We start from the raw sequence: 19557 nt of genomic DNA on the forward strand, positions 1-19557 counted from the left end.
TGGCTCACCATTTTCTGACCTCGGTGATCTATCTGAGCGAGGGTTTCCTCTATATAGGAGGATAATTATGCTACTTAAATTACTTTGATATAGCTAAAGCTCTTTAACTGTTAACTTATTTTATTAAGCTGTGTTTATTTACCCTCCCCATTGTTAAAACCTTTAAGTTTCTGTATTCAGATAGATCAATTGTTAAGATTTCTTTTAGTTTTCTCTTAAATACCATACTTGGGCAATTTTATAAACATTATTTTCTTCTCGACCTCACACCAGACATGTTTTTTGAAATATATTTAAAATTATTTATTTTAATTTGAACTATTATTGCCTTTATTTTATTGAAACCATAAATTCAAAATACAGTAGAGAAATTTTGATTGAGATTTATAATGAAGTTTGTACATTTGAGGAACAGTTTAGTACATTGAAAGTATCTTCAAATAATCCAGTTTTAAATAGATACTTCCTAAAAATTTGTTTCAGATCATCTTATAGAATGCATTTTTTTCTCCAGTCTTTCAAACTTAAAATAACATTGTATTCTTTTCTAGCTACCTGATGTACTATGCTTTCTTGTGATATTTGTGGTGAAACAGTAACCTCAGAACCAGACATGAAGGCTCACCTGCTAATTGTTCACATGGAAAATGAAGTTATATGTCCATTTTGCAAGTTGTCAGGTGTGAATTACGATGAAATGTGTTTTCATATTGAAACTGCTCATTTTGAGCAAAATGAACTAGAAAGAAGCTTTGCAAGGATCAATACAATACAGATTAGAACTTCAGATAACAGGAAGGACAATACCTTACAGTGTAGAACGGAAGTTAATTCTAGTGTCCATTCAGCTTGTGCATCTAATCACCCAAAAATTTCAGCGCAAAGCCTGCCTAATGATGGTACTTTAGAACATAAAACCTTTTATTCAGAGAACTTAACTGAATCCAGAAAATTCCTTAAAAGTAAGGAAAAAGAGTGTGACCCATCTAAAATAAAAGGATCAATTTATGAAACAACGTATAGTTCTCCCGAATGTCCGTTCTGCGGAAGAATAGAAGATTGTAGTCAAGATATGGAAAATCATGTGAAAACAAAGCATGCCGATCTTTTAGACACTCCATCAGAAGGTAAGATACTCACTTTATGTGATAATTAACAGTAGTGTCAGTTTAATATGTGGTGTCCTAAATGTTGGTTTGTAAATCAGATTACTGCAAATGTGTTTTTTATTTTTTTTTAACTTTATTTTTTTCAGTGTTCTAAGATTCATTGTTTGTGCATCACACCCAGTGCTCCATGTAATACATGGCCTCCTTAAAACCCACCACCAGGCTCACCCAACCCCCCCATTCCCCTCCCATCCAAAACCCTTAGTTTGTTTCTCAGAGCCCACAGTCTCTCATGGTTTGTCTCCCCATACGATTTCCCGCAACTCTCTTCTCTCCTTCTCCCAATGTCCTCTCTGCTTGACTTATTTCACTCAGCATAATCTCCTCCAGTCCCGTCCATGCTGATACAAAAGTTGAGTATTCACGTCAAAAAATGGGCAGAAGATATGAACAGACACTTATCCAAAGAAGACATACAAATGGCTAATAGACACATGAAGAAATGTTCATCATCGTTAGTCATCAGGGAGATTCAAATCAAAACCACACTGAGATACCACCTTATACCAGTTAGAATGGCCAAAATTAACAAGACAGTAAACAACAAGTGTTGGAGAGGGTGTGGAGAAAGGGGAACTCTCTTAAACTGTTGGTAGGAATGCAAGTTGGTGCAACCACTTTGGAAAACTTGTGGAGATTCCTTAAGAAATTAAAAATAGAGCTACCTATGACCTTGCAATCGCACTGCTAGGTATTACCCCAAAGATACAGATGTAGTGAACAAAAGGACCATATGTACCCCAGTGTTCATAATAACAATGGCCACAGTCACCAAACTATGGAAAGAGCTAAGATGCCCTAAAGCAGATGAATGGATAAAGAAGATATGGTGTATATATATATACAGTGGAATATTATGCCTCCAGCAAATGTGTTTTTTAAATTTAGTTTATAACATTGTTCATTTACTATTATTATAAAAATACAGTTGTGGAAAAGAATTTCTGATTCAGTTAATAAATAATTCACCTACTTTGAGAGTAGTTTTAGAACCTTTCTGAGGAGGACTGTACTCAGAGTCCATTTTTCAGAGGGCATTCTTTTATTTACCACCAGCCCATTGGCATCTGAACTGTCTTGGACTCTGATTTTCTGTGGTTCTGAGTTTGACACCCTTATGATCAGAGAACACACTCTATGATTTTAGTTCTTTTAAATGTGTTGAAACTTGTTTTATCTGCCAAGATACTGTATATGATCTGTCTTGGTACATATTCCATGGACACTTGGGAAAGAGAGATATATTCTGCTGTTGTTGGATTCAGTATTCTAAATTTTTCATTTAGATCATTTTGTTTGTATTCAGGTCTTCAGTATCCTTTCTGATTTCCTGTCTAGCATTTCTATCAGTTTTTGAAAGGCGGTTGTTGAAATCCACACTTATAATTACATATTCGTCTATTTTCCCTTTCAGCTCTATCAGGCTGTATTTTATGTATTTGGAGGCTCAGTTTTTCTTGCATACAGTACATTTAGAATCATCTCTTTTTCTTTATTATTGAGTTTAAGAGTAATTTCTTTATTTTGGATATGTGTTTTTTATCAGATACGTGTTTTGCAGATACTTCTCTCAGTTTGGAGCTTGTCTTTTCATTCTCTTAACAGTGTTTTTCACAGAGCAGAAGTTTTAACTTTTAATAAAGTGCTACTTACTTGATTTCTTCATTCATGGATTATGCTTTTGATATATCTAAAAACTCATCACCAAACCCAAGCTCATCTTTCCTGTGTTATCTTCTAGAAGGTTTATAGTTTTGAATTTTACATTTAAGTCTGTGATTCATTTGAGTTAATTTTTTAAAAGATGTAAGGAAAGTGTGTCTAGATTCATTTTTTAAAATTAATAAATGTTATTTTTTAGAGCAGTTTCAGGTTCATAGCAAAGTTAAGTAAAAAGTACAGAGAATACCCATATACCCACTGTCCTCATATACTAACAACCTCCTCCACAATCAATATCTGTACCACATGATACATTTGTTATATTCAGTGAATCTACATTGGCCCATTATTATCACCCAAAGTCTGTAGTTTCCATTAAGATTCATTCTTGGTGTTGTATATTCTACAGATTTTGGTAAATGTGTAATAACAACTACCCATCATATTAGTTATGCAGAATAGTCTCACTTCCCTAAAAATCCACCTAGTCATCCCTCCCCCACCCTAACCCCTGGCAATCACAGATCTTTCTACTACTATGATTTTTGCCTTTTTCAGAAGGTCATTGGAATCATGCAGTATATAGCTTTTTCAAATTGATTTCTTTTACTTAGTAATATGCATTTAAGCTTTTCTTTATGTCTTTTCATGGCTTGATAGTTATTTTATTTTATTTTTTTTAAGAGCTGAGTAATATTACATTGTCTGGATATACCACAGTATATTTATTCATTCACCTATGAAAAACATCTTGCTTGTTTCCAAGTTTTGGTGTTAGGAATAAAGCTGCTTTAAATATCCACATGCAGGTTTTTATATGGACAGATTTTCAGTTCATTTGGGTAAATACCAAGGAATGTGATTAATGGATTGTATAATAATAGTGTGTTTAATTTTAGTAAGAAACTGCCAGACTCTTTCACAGTGGCAGTGAGTGAGATTTCCTGTTGCTCCACATCCTCACCAGCATTTGGTACTGTCAGCATTCCAGATTGTGACCGTTCTAATATTTGTGTTGTGGTATCTCATCTTAATTTAATTTGAAGTGCTCTCTTATAACATGAATTTATCTTTTTGTATGCTTAATTGCCATCTGTGTATCTTCTTTGGTAAAGTGTCTGTGAAGGTCTTCAGCCCATATTTTAATCTGGTTTTGGTTTTCTTATTGTTGATTTTTAAGAGTTCTTTGTATATTTTGGATAACATCTTTAGTACATGTATCTTTTGCAAATATTTTTTCTCATTCTGTGACTTGTCTTCTTCTTTACTTTGACAAAGTCTTTTGGTGAGCAGAAGTTTTTTATTTTAATGAGGTCCCCCTTATCACTTATTTTGTAACTTCACCAAGCCTTTGGTGTTGTCTTGGCCATATCCTAAGTCATCTAAGTTTTCTCCTATGTTATCTCTTAGGAATTTTGTGGTTTCTCATTTTGTGTTTAGGCCCATGATCATTTTCAAGTTACTTTTTGTGAAGGGTATAAGGTCTGAGTCTAGATTCATTTTCTTTACATTTTGATGTCCACGTGTTCCATTGTTGATAAGATTTTCTTTCCTCCATAGTTTTGCCTTTGCTTTGTCAAAGATTTAGTCGACTAGACTATTTGTCCATTTCTGGGCTCTCTGTTCTGTTCCATTGATCTGTTTGTTCTTTTTTCAATACCACAGTGTCTTGATACTCTAACTTTATAGTAAGTCTTGAAGTACGGTAGAGCCAGTCCTTTGACTTTGCTCTTCTTCAATATTTTGTTGGTTATTCTGAATCTTTTGCCTCTTTGTATAAATTTTAGAATCAGTTACTTGATAGCCACAAAATAACTTGCTGAGATTTTTTATTGGGATTGTCTAGAACTTATAGATCAAGTAGGGAAACATAGACATGGTAGCATTATAGAATCTTCCTATCATAAACAAGAAATATCTCTCAGATTTCTTTCATCAGAATTTTGTATTTTTTCTCATGTGTATCTTGTTATATATTTCATTAGGATTTTGCCTTTTTTTTTTTTTTTTGGTATTAATTTGCCTAATTGTGTCTTTCAAGGAATTGGTCCTTTTCATCTAGTTTATAAATTTATGGCATAGTTCATAATATAACTTTCTTATTTTTGGAATGTACATAGGACTTGTGATATCTCCTTTTTTATTTCTGGTGTTAACAATCTGTGTTTTCCTTTTTTCTTCTTACTTACCTTGGCGAGAGGCTTTGGTTTCATTGGCTTTCTCTATTGGTTATTTGTTTTCAGTTTCATTGATTTCTGCTTTTTTTTTTTTTTAATGTCTTCTTCTTATTTTGGATTAACATGTTCTTTTTTTTCTAATTTCCTTTAGTGGAAACCTAGGTGATTGATCTTTCTTCTTTTCTTATATATATATGTATAAATTTCCTTCTAAGCTGTGCTTTTGCTGCATTTCACAAATTTTAATTAGTATTTTAATTTTCATTTAGTTCAAAATATTTTAAAATTTCCCTTGAGATTTCTTTGGGATAATATTTAAATGTTTATCTAATCTCCGGGTATTTGGGGATCAACTCTTTCTCTTAATTTTTGTTTGTTTCCTTTGTAGTTTGAGAGCAGACATTGTTTGACTTTAAGTCCTTACATTTCCCAAGTTTTAATGGCCTAGATTATGTTTGATGGCCTAGAATGTGGTCTGTCTTGGTGAATATTTTATATGAGCTTAAGCAGAATGTATATTCTGCTGTTGTTGGATGAACTTGTCTATAAGTATATTCAGTTGATTGATGGTACTTGAGTTCAACTATATCCTTACTTATTTTCTGCCTTCTAGATTTGTCCACTTCTAAAAGAGGAGTGCTAAAACTTCTTTAATCATGTAATAGCAGATTCATCTGTTTCTTCTTGCAGTTCTGTTAATTTTTTTGTCTCACATATTTTGACACTCTGTTAAGCCCACAGACATTAGGGATTTTTATGTCTTCTTGCAATATTGAACCCTTTGTCATTATGTAATGCCCCCACTTAATCCTGGATAACATTCCTTATTCTGAAATCTGCCCTCTTAGAAAATAATATAGCTACTCCCGGTTCTTTGTTTGTTTGGTTTTGGTTTTGGTTAGCGTTAGCATGGTGTGTCTTTCTTTATCCCTTCACTTTTAACATATATATGGAGAGAGAGAGAGAAAATTTGTTTTATTTATGTATTTATTTGGCGGGGGTGAATATGCAGAGGGAGAGAATCTTCAAGTAAACTTCAAGTAAACTTCCCACTGAGTGCAAAGCTCACACAGGGCTTCATCTCATAACCCATGAGATCTAACCAACTTGGGTACTTAACCAGCTGAGGCATCCAGGTGACCCTCTATGTGTGTATTTATATTTAAAATGGATTTCTTGAAGATGACATATAGGTAGGTCTTATATTTTCTCCACCTTGATAATCTATCTTTTAATGTGTATGTTTAGAGCAGTGACATTTAAAGTGATTATTCCTGGAGTGCCTGGGTGGCTCAGTGGATTGAGCCTCTGCCTTCGACTCAGGTCATGGTCTCAGGGTCCTGGGGTTGAGCCCCGCATCAGGCTCTCTGCTCAGCGGGGAGGCTGCTTTTCCCTCTCTCTCTGTCTGCCTCTCTGCCTACTTGTGATCTCTCTCTGTGTCAAATAAATAAATAAAATCTTTAAAAAAAAAACTGATTATTTCTATAGTTAGATTAATGTTATCTACCATCTTTGTTATTGTTTTCTATTTGTTGCCCTTGTTCTTTGCTTCTTTTCTTGTCTTTGACTTTTTCCTGTTTTTTTGCAGCTTAATTGAGCATTTCGTATGATTTCATTTTCTCTCCATGGGGGAAAACAGTTCATACCTGTAACCTTTTGACCCTATTTGGCCACATAAGAATGATCCTTGGGTGTAGAACACTTCGTTATCAAGAGTTCTCACAGCCTTTGTATGGAAATACCTTTCCCTTTTTCAGGCAGTAGTGTGTATTCTTTTGTTTTGCTTAAGCATGTGTGTCATATGGCACCTGAACAGCCTTAGTGCTAGGTCTGTCCTCTGCTGGAAAGGGATGAGATCCTTCATTGTGTTGTGCAAGAGAGGTGTGTACAGACCAATTGCCCCGTGTTGGCTGCCGGAAGGGACCCGTTGGCCATGGCAGATTAGTGACGAATACTGAGGAAGATCTTACTCTTTCTTTTCTCTGTGTGTTCCGCTATATTCTCTATGAGTAAAGTGTTGTGACGGGTACTTGACTGCATTATGTTTTCCATGGCGATTATGATATCAAGAAGCATTTGGACTTCTACTCCTGATATATAGGCAGAAGATTTCACTTGCTCAATACTCGCTTTTCTTAGCATATCAGTTATGCTTATTTTTACTTTTTTAGTGCTTAGCCTAGAGTTTGCAGTATACATTAACAACTAATCCAGGTCTACTTCTGAATACTGTTGTATGACTATGTGAATACAAGGACCTTATCATAATAAGATATTCCTAATTCCTCCCTCATCCTTTGTGTCATTGCTGTCATTCATTTCAAGTAAATATAACCACACACATATACACACACACGCACATAAGTGAATACACTTATATTTTTATTTTGAATAAACTTATTTTTATATCAATTAATGAGAAAAATAAAAGTTTTTATTTTATTATCTCCTATTTCTTCCCTGATCTTTTCCTTTATGGATATCCATGTTTCTGGCCAATATTATTTTCCGTCATTCTGAAGAACTTCTTTGAACATTTCTTGCACAGCAAGTCTACTGGCAACAATTTCCCTCAATTTTTGTCTGAGAAATTCTTCATTTTTCCTTCATCTTTGAGGGATAATTTTGACGGTACAGTATTTCAGGTTGGTGGGTTTTGTGTTGTCTTGTTTTTCTTCTGGAAAATTTAAATATTTCACTCCTCTCTCCTATTAAATGAATGACTTCTGAGAAGTTGTATGTAATTCTTATCTTTGTTCCTCTATAGGTAAGGTGTTTTTTTCCCTCTGTCTTCTTTCAAGATTTTTTATCTTTGATTTTTCTGAAGTCTGAATATAGTGTGCCTACATGTAGTTTTTGGTATTTACCGTGCTTGGTGTTTTCTGACCTTCCAAGATCCATAGTTTGATGTCTGACATTAACTTGGGGGTATTCTCAGATCTTATTGCTTTAAATAATACTTTTGTTTCTTTCATTCTTCTCCTGGTATTCACATCTTGTGTATGTTATACCTTTTGCAGTTCTCCCACAGTTTTTGTAGGTTGTGAGTTTTGGGTTTTTTTGTTTTGTTCTGTTTTTTGTTTGTTTGTTATGTTTAGGGGAGGTTTGGGGAGGATCTTTTTGTCTTTCTATTTCATTTTAGGAAATATCTCTTGCCATATCCTTACACTCAGAGATTCTTTCTTCAGCCATGTCCAGCCTGCTAATAAGCCCAAGGGTTTGAACTCTAACATTTCTTTCTTTTTTAAGGATGTCACTTCTATTAGTTTTTGAAGATTTATAACACTTAAATTATGTTTGCTTGAATGTATGAATGTTAAAAATTTTTTGAAAAATATAAGAGCACTCAATTTGGTCATCAAGTAAAAATAAAAACTGCCTTTCTTTTTAAAATTAGTCCAAAGTAGCATTTAGGAACGTAGTCATAGGCTGCAATGTTGACACCATGACAAAACCAAGTATAGGGTTGCATCTGGTTTTGTTTTGGTTTTGTTTTCAGTAGCCAGTGTTCTTGGGTTAAGTTCTGAAAATGGCCCAGTTGTAAGGCAGGTATCTGTTTGGTTCTACCAGGGCTATGTTCCTTGAGTTGACTGCTGCAGAGTGAGGTACATTTTCTGGACCATGTCAATTACCTACTAGTCATCAAAGTAAAAAAAATCATCATCTCTTCCTTGATATTCTATTCCATGGAAATCAACTCGGTATTATGAGGTACTTCAGTTCTACCAAATTCTTTCACAAACTAGGATCTTTCTTATGACCTGTCTGTGATCATTTCCAGTGTAGTTCCAAACTTTTTTTTTAATTTTATTTATTTATTTGACAGACAGAGATCACAAGTAGGCAGAGAGGCAGACAGAGAGAGAGAGGAGGAAGCAGGCTCCCTGCTGAGCAGAGAACCCAACGCAGGGCTAGATCCCAGGACCCTGGGATCATGACCTGAGCTGAAGGCAGAGGCTTCAGCGCCCCTAGCTCCTAACTTGATGGTTTTAAGCAAACCATTCCAGGAGGGACATACTCTCAATCAGTTCATGTTCCTGTCCTATCATGAAATGAGATTTATCCTTGTCTTTTTCTTCAGTTAGACAATTTTCTCCTCTTCTGTACCTTGGCTATGAAGAACATTTCTCATTATATCCAGATTTTCATAAACCATTAGAATCTCTACAGCTCCCACTTCCAAAGCCTTTAGTGTATCTTCATCTCCAAAACAGTACTTACCTGTGTCCTGGCTGATTTCACCAAAGTGCTGAATTAATTTTTCTGTTTGAATGAATTTTACCTTGGAAAGAACATCAGTAGATAATGCAATAAGCTTGGTTTCCATTTTCACTACCATAGGATATATCAACTAATTTTAAGTCTTTTGACTGTGGTGTCTCTCCAGACATGTCAAATTGACTTAGTTCAGTTTTAAGGTCAACTGATCCACCTAAAATGAGACCAGTCACGTTCACTTTGTGGAAGTAAACAGCTATCTAGCAGTCTCAGCTACTATCTGAATACAGATTCAGATATTCTACTTCCAGACCAGACCTTACATGTATGGATTGCTCGGCTGTAAGTGCTCAGTGTCCCTCTTCTGTGCCCAATATCAGTCAGGTCTTGGTCTACACAGAGGTACTGCTTCTGTTCTGGGCAAGGTACACCTATCTGCTTGCCATGCTGCTTAATGCTCTTTGATCTCCTGCTCCAACTAGGCAGTATGATCCCAATTCCAGGCTTTACACTGAAGGCTTTATGCTGAATTTTGTACCTCACCACTTAGTTTGGAAGGAGGATGCTGATAATTTAACCCCTAAAATTCATGCATAGACTGGCCCCTACTTACCATTTCGATTTTCCTTTATACTTTCCTTTTCTTGCTTTAACTACAGATCTACATATTTGTTATTAATTTTTTCTTTTATTATAGTGGTAAGAGAGATTTGTGCTTCTGCTTAGTCTTCCATTTTGACCCTAAAAGTAGAAAATAGCTTTAAATCCAACTACAAAAAGCTTATTTACTTATTTACTTATTACTTATTTCTTATTTAATAAGGTTAGTGGACAGTGGATAATCTTTGACTTGGGGTGAAAAAATCTAAAAGTTTTAAAAATAAAACAACTGAATTATGTCTCTAAAACAGACCGTGATCAACCTCTGTATGACTGTCCTATGTGTGGGCTCATCTGTACAAATTACCCTATTCTCCAGGAACACGTTGACTTACATTTGGAAGAAAGCAGCTTTGGACACGGTATGTTGATATGTTTAAAAATAAGAATCTCTTGACTTAATTTCTGCTTCCTATTTATATCTAAGTTTTAGAGTAGTAGTAAAGAGGGAAAAAAGCATACTGGTTAAAAATAAATTTGTCCCTTTAAAGAATTATAATATAACTTCAGCTTCTTTTTAGAAGTTGTTTCACAGAAAAGTTGTATGGAATGAACTACTCTGGGCAGTAACCAAACTAGTGGTTTTGTCCCCAGAGTTTTTCCCAGAACACAAATATTCAGAAGACAATGAAATTGTACAATTTAAAAAATCTGTCTGATGAAGTTGAGGCCATTCTTTCAGCAGCTAGAAATAACTAGATTTAGCATCAGGTCAGCAAAAGTTGTTGTTGAACCAGGAAGCTGTCATATGGCACATACGATTTTTAAAGAATATACGAACTGTATGATTTAAATGTTTTTCAAGTTCATTTCCATTTTGTCCAGTTTCTTATATTAACCGCTTATTAATTTTGTAAGTGACTCTGTACAGTTTTTTCTCTGTCCCTTACGTTTTTGAATAGTGGCATTGATAAGGTAATCCTTATAGTGCCTTAGAAGAGGAAAGATTCTATGAGTTTCAGAATCCCAATGAAAAAAATATAAAGTAGACTCTAAGAGAAACCAATTGTGTTCTACTGGCACTTAAGGTACCTACTGTTCTTAAGGTACATTGATATCTCCTGTTTATTCAGGGGCCTTCAGTATCCAGTATTAATGATCCTAATACCAGTCCATGATCTTCATGAGTAATAGCCCTTGTTCACTCAGTCTAATCCCAAAATGGGAATCACTGGATCAAAGATGGAATAGTCCTCTTCTCCAGTGATTCTCTGCTAACTACTGTGGGAAAATACCCCTCTGAAGCTGAATGTCTGATAATTCTTTTGTTTATAATAGGCTTTGTATGGGCACATAAATTATTCTGTAAGCCCAGGGTAAATACTGAAAGATATGGCCTGAATAAATCACTATAGATAGTGTCAGTAGTATGCTAAAAATCAGTTGTAATTTGTTTATCCTCGGTAGTTGGAAGTGGGGAACAAATAGGAAGATCTAGTAGAGACTGGGAGATTTGAAAGAAAAGAAAGAATACTCAAATACATAATTCAAATATCAAATTGGAAGTCAGGGAGTACCAGATCCTGTCCAGAAGCCACTGACTAATGGATCTGTGGGATACTGGGTAGAGAGGAAACAGGGCAATATGTTGCAAAGTTGTACCAGACTTTGTTTGCGACCAGACTGTAATTAAGCTGTACTTTGCAAACATATTTTGATGCTCTTCATTATTTTCTTTTCTGCCCCAGTTTATTTTAAAAGCTAGTCTTCCTTATTTATGTTAATAGGGAGCACCAATGAAGAATATTACTTAATTTTTCTAAGTTCTAGTTTCCTTAGGAGATAATACGTAACTTCCTAAGGGTGTCATGAGGATCAAATGAGACAATTAATGAAAAATGCTTGTCACAGCCTGCCTGTTCAGTGTATATTAGTGATTTAAGTGGAGGTTTTACCCTTACAGAAGCTGTTCAAGTTCTGCTAGAAACAGTGTTTCCATGACATCATAGTCATGAGTAAATATCAAAATAATAGCATTTACTCCATTTAAAAGATATGAGTTAAACATATAATAAGTGAGATTTAAATTCAGTAATTACCTTATTCTAAACATTAAAAATATCTATTAGGCATAGACAGAGTCCAGTGTTCTAGAGATCTAGAGTTGGCTCACCAGCTTCAACAAGAAGAAGACAGAAAGAGGAGATCTGAGGAATCACGACAAGAAATGGGAGAATTTCAGAAGCTGCAGGTATGAAGATTAATAACAATCGTAGTATTTTGGTTTGGTAGAGTTCTTATTTTTCAAACATGCTGTCGAGACTACAGCCCATTATTTTCGTCATTGTTGATACACAAATACTCTTTTTACATATACAGTTTATAGTTCATAACAGCTACCACTTATAATTACTCATTCTGGTCATGTACTGGGATAAGCACTTCACATATAGTACCTTAAGATCTTCACAGCAACTCCCTAAATGACAGATGAGGAAGCAGAGACAGAGTGCTTATGTAGCTAGTAACTTGTTTAGGTTCAGGCTATATTAAATGGTAAAGCCTGGATTCAAACCTATCTATGTTAAAATGATAGGGCAGATTAGGAAACAAAGAATTTAAGTGTTTATATAGATACTTAAAAGAGAAATTTAGAATTAATATCTCTTGTCTGAGTGTTAAATTCTTTTAGTGATTTAAAAAGAGCCATGTTTAATGGAAAATCTATTTTTGATGACATTTGAGATTTTATCTTGGGTTGATGTTGGTATGTGCCAAACTAAACTGGCAGCATCTAATATATTTTTAATGCATGTACTTTTTTTTTTTTAAAGATTTTATTTATTTATTCGACAGACAAAGATCACAAGTAGGCAGAGAGGCAGGCAGAGAGAGGAGGAAGCAGTGAGCCAAAAGCAGAGGCTTTAACCCACTGAGCCACCCAGGCGCCCCAATGCATGTACATTTTTAATAGATTATTTCTATTTTTTCAGTCCTAATTTTCTGTGAACTATTACCTGTGCTAATAACGCTCAGAGTTTCTAATTACTCTTTTTCTGTGTGCTAATAGGATAATGTTTGAAAATAAAGGGTTTGTGATTGAATAGGTTTGAAAGTATTCAGTTAAACACGTTTGTATACTGCAAGATTTTTCAAAACCTTTAATATACTAATGTGCATTGTACATATCATAATTTTCTCAGACTCACTTCTGAGTTTTTCTGTTCAGATATGTCACACATGACCATGTAATTCTCTATTTGGAGTATCTAACTTGGGCTGTTTTTCTCCTTAGTGATTCATCTGTTTGCAAAACATTTTCCCACCAAGATTCAGAGGAGGCAAAAAAGTTGGCTTTTCCTAAGTTTTCTTTGTCTTAAATAATTTTGAACATTATAAATACGAAAAGTTTCCAGTATTTAAGTGTGTTTGTTAAGTAATTTCACAAGTTCTTTAGATCTCAAAAACTTTTTCCTTGGAGGCTGTGTTATAATTGGAGATTCTCTATCAGTGTGCAAAAAAAAAAAAAAAGTTAATTTACTATGTAGAATTACTGCCTGAATGAATTGTGGATTAAGTGGATCTTAATAGGCTATCCTGGGACCAAATAATAAGTAGTGACAGGCTTTCTTAAATCAGTGCTATGTTCAGAACTGACCTGCCTTTTTTAAGTACGTTTCGTAGGAAGACAGGATTGTCTACTTTTCCTACTACAAAGAAAGCAAATCTCTTGCCCTGGCAGTTTACAGAGAAAGGCTGTTACTAACTGGGGGATTTGTGTATATGTATGTGTGTTATTTATCTTTAATAAAAATCTTAAGAAAAATCTTTAATAAAAATCTCTAATAAAAAATCTTAATCTTGTATGAAAGTCTATAAAGTAGAATGTTTCAAAATATATTTCCAAATAAATAAAATTGTAGTAAGTTTCCATCCTCACTGAAGTTAAGAGACATGAAAAGTAAGTCATTTTTATGTTCAATAGAGACAATATGGCTTAGATAATTCTGGAGGATACAAACAACAGCAACTACGAAATATGGAAATAGAAGTCAATAGGGGAAGAATGCATCCATCTGAATTTCACAGAAGAAAAGCTGACATGATGGAATCGCTAGCTATTGGTATTGATGATGGAAAAACAAAAACTTCTGGTGAGTACTTAAACATCAAAATCTTTATTTTAGTATTTCATATAACAGTGAAGTAATAATCCTGATTTTTTGAATTTGCTTAACTTTAATAATCCATAGTTTATATACTTTTAGGTAAGACTGTTCAAATAATTTTTTTAAAAATGTCTTTTTGAAACTCTTGTACTTTTATATTTTTATTAAATAATCTACTTAAAAATAATTTACTTTTATATTGTGTTCATTTACTTGACATTTGAAAATGGGCCTTTTAGAAGTTTTGAGTGTTTGAGTGTTTACTATGTTGAGTGTTTACTATGTTTGAGATCAATGCTGTGTGATAGAAGTATAAGATACACACACACACACACACACTAACCAAATATATATATATATTTTTTTTTTTAAATTCCTGTAGTCATATTAGGAAAAGTGATGAAGTAAAATTAATTTTAATATGTTAAACCCCATGTGTCCATAATATTATTGTTTCAATATATAATCAGTATTAAAAACTATTAATGAAATATTTTACAGTCTTTGTACATTTTTCAAAATTCGATATGTATTTTACATTTTACAGAGTATTTATATTTGGATAAGTCATATCTCAGATGTTCAATAGTCATACTTAGATAGTGGCTACTATATTGTTTTAGTATAGTTTTAGACACTAAGACCTTTATATAAACTGCATCATTTAACTTGCAAAACAGACACTCACTTGTATACTGTTACATTTTTCTGGATTAGTTAATTGTGATTTAGATAGATTAAATTACTTTCCCACTGTAACCACATAGCTACTTACTGGCCCAGCTAGTACTCACAATCAAATCTGCCTTCCTACAAAGAATGCCTTTTCCCTGATATTTTTTAAGGTATTCTTTTAATGTACACTAGTATAGTAAAAAAAATTTATATGGAAACAGCTTTGTACCTACCAAAGAGGTTCCTAATCTTACTGTTTTAAAGCTGTAAACCTTTCATCTGTATTTTAAATCCCATGTGCATCCCTTTCTGATTCTAATCCCTCCTCACCCACATGGAGAACCGATATCCTTAATTTGGTATTTACCAGTCTCATATATATTTTAATGCTTTTACCATATATGTAGGTGTCCATAAAAATGTGTAATATCTTAATGTATTTAAACTATGTGTAATTGGTATACATCTGTTCCTACTTGGTCTCCTCAGATATGTTGATTCTTATAGCTGTACTTCATTTTGACTCTGATATCCTTTGTTAGAATTATACACAACTTATTTACCTGTTTTCATGTTGACAAACATTTAGGTTGTTTCCAATTTCTTACTCTTACAAATTATGAACAGGTTTTCTTTTAGTCCTTAATGCCCATTATCCATTTACCCCATCCCCCATCCACCTCCCCTCCAGCAACCCTCAGTTTACTCCCTTTTCTCAAGAGGTCTTTTTTAAGAGTTTTTCTATAACGCAACCAGAACTGGAAATACAAGGTTAAAGGGCATGTATATCTCTAACTTTGTTAAAGTTACTGCAGAATTGTTTTCCAAAATGATCATAATCTACATTTGCATCATTGTATTCTCACTCACACTTTGTATGGTGACACTTTTTAATTTTTGCCACTCATTTTTGAAATGATAGTACCTAATGTGCATTTTCCTCATCACCCCTGAGTTAGTTTCTTCAGTAAATAACCTATTCCCTTCTTTTGCCCTCTACTGAGTTGTCTTTTTCATCTTGATTTATAGGAGTCCCTTCAGTATTTAGGACACTAATTCTTTGTTGATTATCTGAAATTAGAATATCTTCTTCAACATCTATAATTTGCCTTTAAATTTTATGTATGGTATCTTTAATTAGTTTTAAATTTGAATATAATCAAATTTCTGTCTTTGTCTTTATTTATATCTTGTCTTGGTCAAGGAAATCCCCCAACTTTGAGGTCATAAACCTATCTCTTTATATTTTCTTTAAACATTTATACTTTGCTTTTCATATTTGTACTTTTAATTCACTTGGAATTTATTAGTACATATGTATGTATGAGAAAGAATGAGAAAGAGAAGGTATGGATTTGATTTTTCCTCTTATTTATAACAGTACTTAATAAGGTCTTATTGCTTATACATCTCAAGCAATAAGAAAGGAAAGTGACTCTGTACTTTCCCCACTTATCTGTAATTCCCTGTGCCATGTATTTTCATATCCAGTAGTCTGTTTCTGAAGGCCATCTTTATATTTCTTCAAAGGTCTCTGTGTAAAAAGGTTTCTGTGGGATAGGACATTCCAGACGATCTGGAATACGATTCTTTAGGGTATACAAGAAGAAAATACTAGAGTTTCTATTTGTTTTTGATTTATGTCACCCTTTAATTTCTGTTTGTGCATATGTTTTAGAATTATTGTAGAATGTAGTAGAGTATGTATAGTTGTTATAATATTGATATATCTGTAGGGGGTTAAAGAATACTGCTCTGTTATATACTATGTCCTTTTTGTAAACTGCTTTGAAATTCAATTATTATGTGGCAAAGATTTTTATTTTTGTGAGTTATACAAATATTAATTAAGCAGCTATTAGTTAAAGCTATTATTTCTTTTCAACAATAGATTATAATTTAACAAAAGATATTGGAAAATATCTAAAAAGGTTTAGGGACTAAGGATAAAAAATTTTATTAAAAAGAAATTTTTCTCTTATTATATATATACAATTATATAATTATATATAATTATATATGTATTACATAATTATATAATGTGGTTGCTAAGACCATGTTACTTAGACAGCGAGGCACCATTGTGCTAGTATAAGTAATACACTAGTGTTAGGAAAACTTGCATAGTGGTAACAAGACATGAACTAAGGTTATAACAGTAAAAAGATAAAGAAGATGGAATTGACAGGATTTAGATGGGGCACTTGAGGAAGAGACTAATATTAGAAATATATGAGACAGCCATAAAAGATGACAGCTTATCCTTCTAAATCTTCTAAGTCTCTTCTTTATTTTAGGAATTATTGAAGCACTTTATAGATATTATCAGAATGCTGCTACAGATGTGAGGCGCGTTTGGCTTTCCACAGGGGTGGATCACTTTCATTCATCTTTTGGTGACAAAGGTTGGGGTTGTGGTTATAGAAATTTCCAGATGCTACTTTCATCATTACTACAAAATGATGCCTATGACGATTGCCTGAAAGGTATGTGAAGTATAATTCTTTTAACTTGTCTGCTTATAAATAGTTGACCCTTGGAGAACATGAGTGTGCACTGCATATACATGGATTTTTTTAGTCTAATATTATAAATGTATTTTCCTTATAATTTTTTTCTTTTTTCTAGTTTTATTATAAGAATACAGTTTATAATATATATAACATATAAAATACGTGTTAATCAACTCTTCATTTTTTGTTTGTTGGTAAGGCTCCCCGTCAACAGTAGGTTATTAGTAGTGAAGTTTTTGGGGGAGCAAAAAGTTATATGCAGATTTTTGACTCTGCAGGCAATTAGTGTCCCTAACCTTTGTATTGTTCAAGGATCAACTGTACATATAATATGGAATGAAGTAATATATAGTACTTGAGTAACTGTCATGTAATGTGTTTGCTTGTATAATTATAGGTATGTCAATTCCTTGCATTCCAAAAATTCAGTCTATGATTGAAGATGCATGGAAGGAAGGTTTTGATCCTCAGGGTGCCTCTCAACTTAATAACAGGTTACAGGGAACGAAGGCCTGGATCGGAGCATGTGAAGTATACACACTCCTGACCTCCCTAAGGGTAAAGTAGGTACCTGAAAACCCACATTAAGGTTATTGTCATATATGGGAAGTTTTCTATGTTGTTTTTTTCTTTTATCAAAAGATAGTTAAAAAATAAAATTTAAGTGGCACTGAAAGGCTTATGCTAAAAACCAATTCAGTCCCTATCTCATGTTCTTCTCTATTTGCAAGTCTGATTTCTCAGAGGCAGCTGTTAATTCCACTGTTTCTGAATAATGTGCTTTCAGGGTTTTCTTTCTTTTCTTTTTTTGGTTTATTAGTTTTAGACATTGTTACACTTCCCTCACGTTTCCCACCTGTGTTCACCCTCAGTCCTTGTAATTTGGTTAAATCTCACTTTTTATTTGCTTAAGTCAGAGTTTACATCATGACTGTATTAATATTATTCATTGCTAATTTTATTTACTTTCCCGAAAAGCTTTTACAATTTTTCCTTGAGTTAAGAACTGTCTTTTCTTTTCCTTTTTACTCTTTGACTACATCATGGTCTCAAACTTTTCACAACCTCCACTTAGGTATTCTGAGGCACTCCTATCGTGGACACTTCTTCCTTGAAGCCCTCTCTTGTCTTTGCTCTGGTCTCCTAAATCCCCTTCAGAGCTGTAACCATGTGTCATTTCTTCATTTTTTTCTTGAAGTGGAGCCTGGACTTTTTTCTGGATTCCATGTCTATCTTTTTTGGATTGTTCTCCTGCTTAAGTACATCTTTCATAAACTTCCTGAAAAAAGGTGCCTGGTCCTTAATACTTAAATGATCATTTGGGTGGCTGTATTATTCTAAATGCAAAATCATTTTCATATCAAATTAAGGTTTTACTCTGTTAACGTGTAGCAATCAGTGTTACTATTGAGAAGGTAAGATGTTATCTGATTTTCATTCTTTTTGTATAACCTATTTATTTTCTCTGAAAGTTTTTTGCATCATCTCTTAGTCCTGCTATTATGAAATTTAATCATGAATGTGGGGCTTTGATTCATTGTATTAGGCATTTGTTTTTCCTTTTGAATCTAGAATTGTGAGTTGTAAGATCTCAGTGTAGCCATAAAGAGCTTAGACTTCAGTGTCAGGCTGCCTACAACTGATTCTAGTTTTCCGGCATATTGGCTGGCTGTATGACTTAATTTGTCTGTAGTCTAGTCCCACCATTGATAAAAAGAGCATGTAAGTAGTAACTGCTCCAAAGAGTTGCAGTGATATTGAGATGATCCAGTGCTTAGAACTATGACTGGAATGTAGTTACAGCTCAGAGGTTAATGATAATTACGATCCCTCCATTTCCTTTGTTCTTCTTTCTGAACTTCTGGTAGTTGGCCACTGAACTCCTTTGACTTTTTAAGTTTATTGGTCATGTTTTTTTTTTTTTTCCCCTCTTTGCTTTTTGCTCTACTATGTAGATTTTCTCAGCTTTATCTTCCAACTATTCTATTGAAATTTGTATCTTAGCAATCATGTTTTTAATTTTAAGGGGTAATTTCATAGCATTATAGTCTGTTATGGTTGAAAATTTTTCCCAACATTTTCTTTCTTTCTGTTCCTGTGTTTTGTGGGGTTTTTCCATGTTAATTTGTTTTCACATCTATTTATTTTAGTCTTTTGCATTTTGAGGTCTTTCTTTTAACTTTTGTAAGTCCTTAGTTGTCCATTCGTAGAGTGAGGATGAAGCACTAAAAGATCAGAGGTCCTATAGGATTACTTGGAGCTTGCAGATAAGCAGACTCCATTTATAGAGTTTTAGGTGGTGGAAGCTTGCTATTTGTTTGGGGAACTCCGAAAATTTTAATATAGGAAGAGATCTTTTCTCGGGGCCATTCAG

The 19557-nt window shown here is 33.6% G+C and overlaps 1 protein-coding gene across 1 annotated transcript in view; it reads left to right on the forward strand.

The window, feature by feature from the left end:
* ZUP1 (zinc finger containing ubiquitin peptidase 1) overlaps positions 1-19557 on the forward strand; it is a 28928-nt gene that overhangs the window by 1029 nt on the left and 8342 nt on the right. The window contains exons 2-7 of the mRNA XM_082732213.1: positions 552-1127; positions 10138-10248; positions 11956-12077; positions 13812-13980; positions 16968-17156; positions 17581-17746. Of these exons, the coding sequence (XP_082588339.1) occupies positions 566-1127; positions 10138-10248; positions 11956-12077; positions 13812-13980; positions 16968-17156; positions 17581-17746 (1319 nt within the window). The 5' untranslated portion in view covers positions 552-565. The remainder of the gene's footprint in view (positions 1-551; positions 1128-10137; positions 10249-11955; positions 12078-13811; positions 13981-16967; positions 17157-17580; positions 17747-19557) is intronic.

This window comes from Mustela nivalis (assembly GCF_964662115.1).
Source record: "Mustela nivalis genome assembly, chromosome: 5".
Taxonomy (NCBI): Eukaryota; Metazoa; Chordata; class Mammalia; order Carnivora; family Mustelidae; genus Mustela; species Mustela nivalis.